General features: G+C 37.6%; 1 protein-coding gene across 1 annotated transcript in view; it reads right to left on the bottom strand.

Moving 5' to 3' along the window:
* Window positions 1–1,954, bottom strand: part of TSTD2 (thiosulfate sulfurtransferase (rhodanese)-like domain containing 2) — a 21,921-nt gene that overhangs the window by 14,459 nt on the left and 5,508 nt on the right. Inside the window, exon 3 of the mRNA XM_008585285.1 lies at window positions 990–1,110. Coding sequence (XP_008583507.1) covers window positions 990–1,110 — 121 coding nt within the window. The remainder of the gene's footprint in view (window positions 1–989; window positions 1,111–1,954) is intronic.

Here is a 1,954-nt window from a genome sequence, read left to right as displayed (position 1 = left end):
TATACATATATGTCTATGTATGTAATCACAGAGGACATTTTAGAAAAATAATAACAAGAAAATAAAAACCATTTTTTATTTTGGTACTTACTAGCTTCCATCTTCATACATAAACTTACAGTTTTGTTATGAACATGCGTTCATTCCTTTATTCAACATTCTCCAAATATTTACTGACAGTCTGCTATATGCTAAGCCCTGTTCTAGCGCTGAGAATATATCATTAAATAAGGCAAAGATCCCGTCCTGTCCTCAGTTTATATTCCATAAGGGAGATATATTATAAAGAAATAAACAAGCATTATACTTTCAGACAGTAATAAATTCTTTGAAAAGCGGAAAGGGATAGAATGTGATGAGGCTGGAGAGTGGACAACTTCAGATTAGAGTTCTGAGGAAACAAAATTTGAGCAGATATCTGAAGTGAGGCATGCACCATGTGAAGACATACTGGGAGAGCATTCTAGAGGGAAAGGAAACAGCACATGTCAGTAATCTGAGATGGTAAATGACCCTGGCATGTTCTAGGAAAATGAAGAAGCAACTTGGAATCACATCTATATGTTAAGTTCTATAAAATGTTTTTCCACTTAATATATCACGAATATTTCCCTATACCAGGAGTCAGCAAATTATCCCTGCTTTTGCATATAGTTTTATTGGAACACAGCCATACCCATTCTTTTATATATTGTCTATGGTTGCTTTCATGCTATAACAGTATATAGTATTTCTGTGCACAAAGCCAAAAATATTTACTATTTGGCTCTTTAAGAAAAAATTTGCTGACCCCTGGTTTATGCCACTAAATATTCTTATAAAACACCATGTTAATAGCTGTTTAATATTCTACTTAAATGCTCAGCAGGATTCCCCTAATATCTAAGAACCCAACAATGAATTCTTTTCATAGTCAGCACAGCCTCTACAATCCAAGGTTAAAAGAGACAAGGGCCCAGTGAAGGAGGGGGTGTGGGAGAAGGTGTTACCTTGCCCGTGAGGTGCAAGTGCTGACACAGAGCTGTCTGCCAGGCACAGATCCAATGGGGATCCTCCAGGTCACGGTAGCAGTAATACAGTAGCACCTCACCTTCATCACTGCCCTGGCCACTATAAAAAGAAAATCAGGGCAAGAGCATTTCAGTCACTGGTGTAAGGAAGCCACAATCCAAGAAGTGTAGCCAGGCAGCACCAGAGGGAAGGTTGATGGAGTAACTCACGCCTGCCTTTGCTCCTACTGTTGTTCTCCTGAAATGAGAATCCACTCCTTTTTGTATTTGCTCTACAGAAGACAATATCTGCACTGAATTCTTACTTTACAAAAAGTGATTTTACTTTGATGCCCTCATTTAAGAGTCATATCCAAAAGGCAGGTATTAATAACTATTTTATAGGAAACCTGGAAATTTGAGTCCACTTTCACTTATTCTCTAACACAAGGCAGAGCTGTTTTGAATCTTTCATCATATAAAAAAGTTTCACTTCTGTTTTTTTCATATAATCTCTTACCTAGGAGAGAGGTTACTATTATCCTCACTTTATATCTGAGTAAACTAAGGCCACTTCCTCCCAGGTGAGACAGTTACAAAGTGATAATCAGGACTTGAATGCCAGTCTTCTGACACTAGAACCCATACTCTTTCTACTGCACTGTGGTGTTTCATACTAAATAGTTGTTGGACCTGGGCAGTCCCATCATTTCTGAGCCTTGGTTTCCTCATCTGTAAAATCAGAAAACTGAAATAAACTGCATTTCCCAAAGTGTGTTCATAAGGTGTTTGAGAAACCTGAAGGTGAATACTCACTCTGAGTCACAGTGAAAGCTCTTTAATCTACTGAAGGCATCGAGAAGTCCTGCAGTAAAGAACACTTTAACCTAGTACTTCACAAATTTGTTTTTTTGTTTTTTTTTTTTTCCTTTTTGTCTTTTTTCGTGTCCGGCAATGGATTGCAA

Source organism: Galeopterus variegatus, unplaced genomic scaffold (assembly GCF_000696425.1).
Source record: "Galeopterus variegatus unplaced genomic scaffold, G_variegatus-3.0.2 Scaffold3510, whole genome shotgun sequence".
NCBI lineage: Eukaryota > Metazoa > Chordata > Mammalia > Dermoptera > Cynocephalidae > Galeopterus > Galeopterus variegatus.
This window is presented reverse-complemented; position numbering and strand designations above follow the sequence as displayed.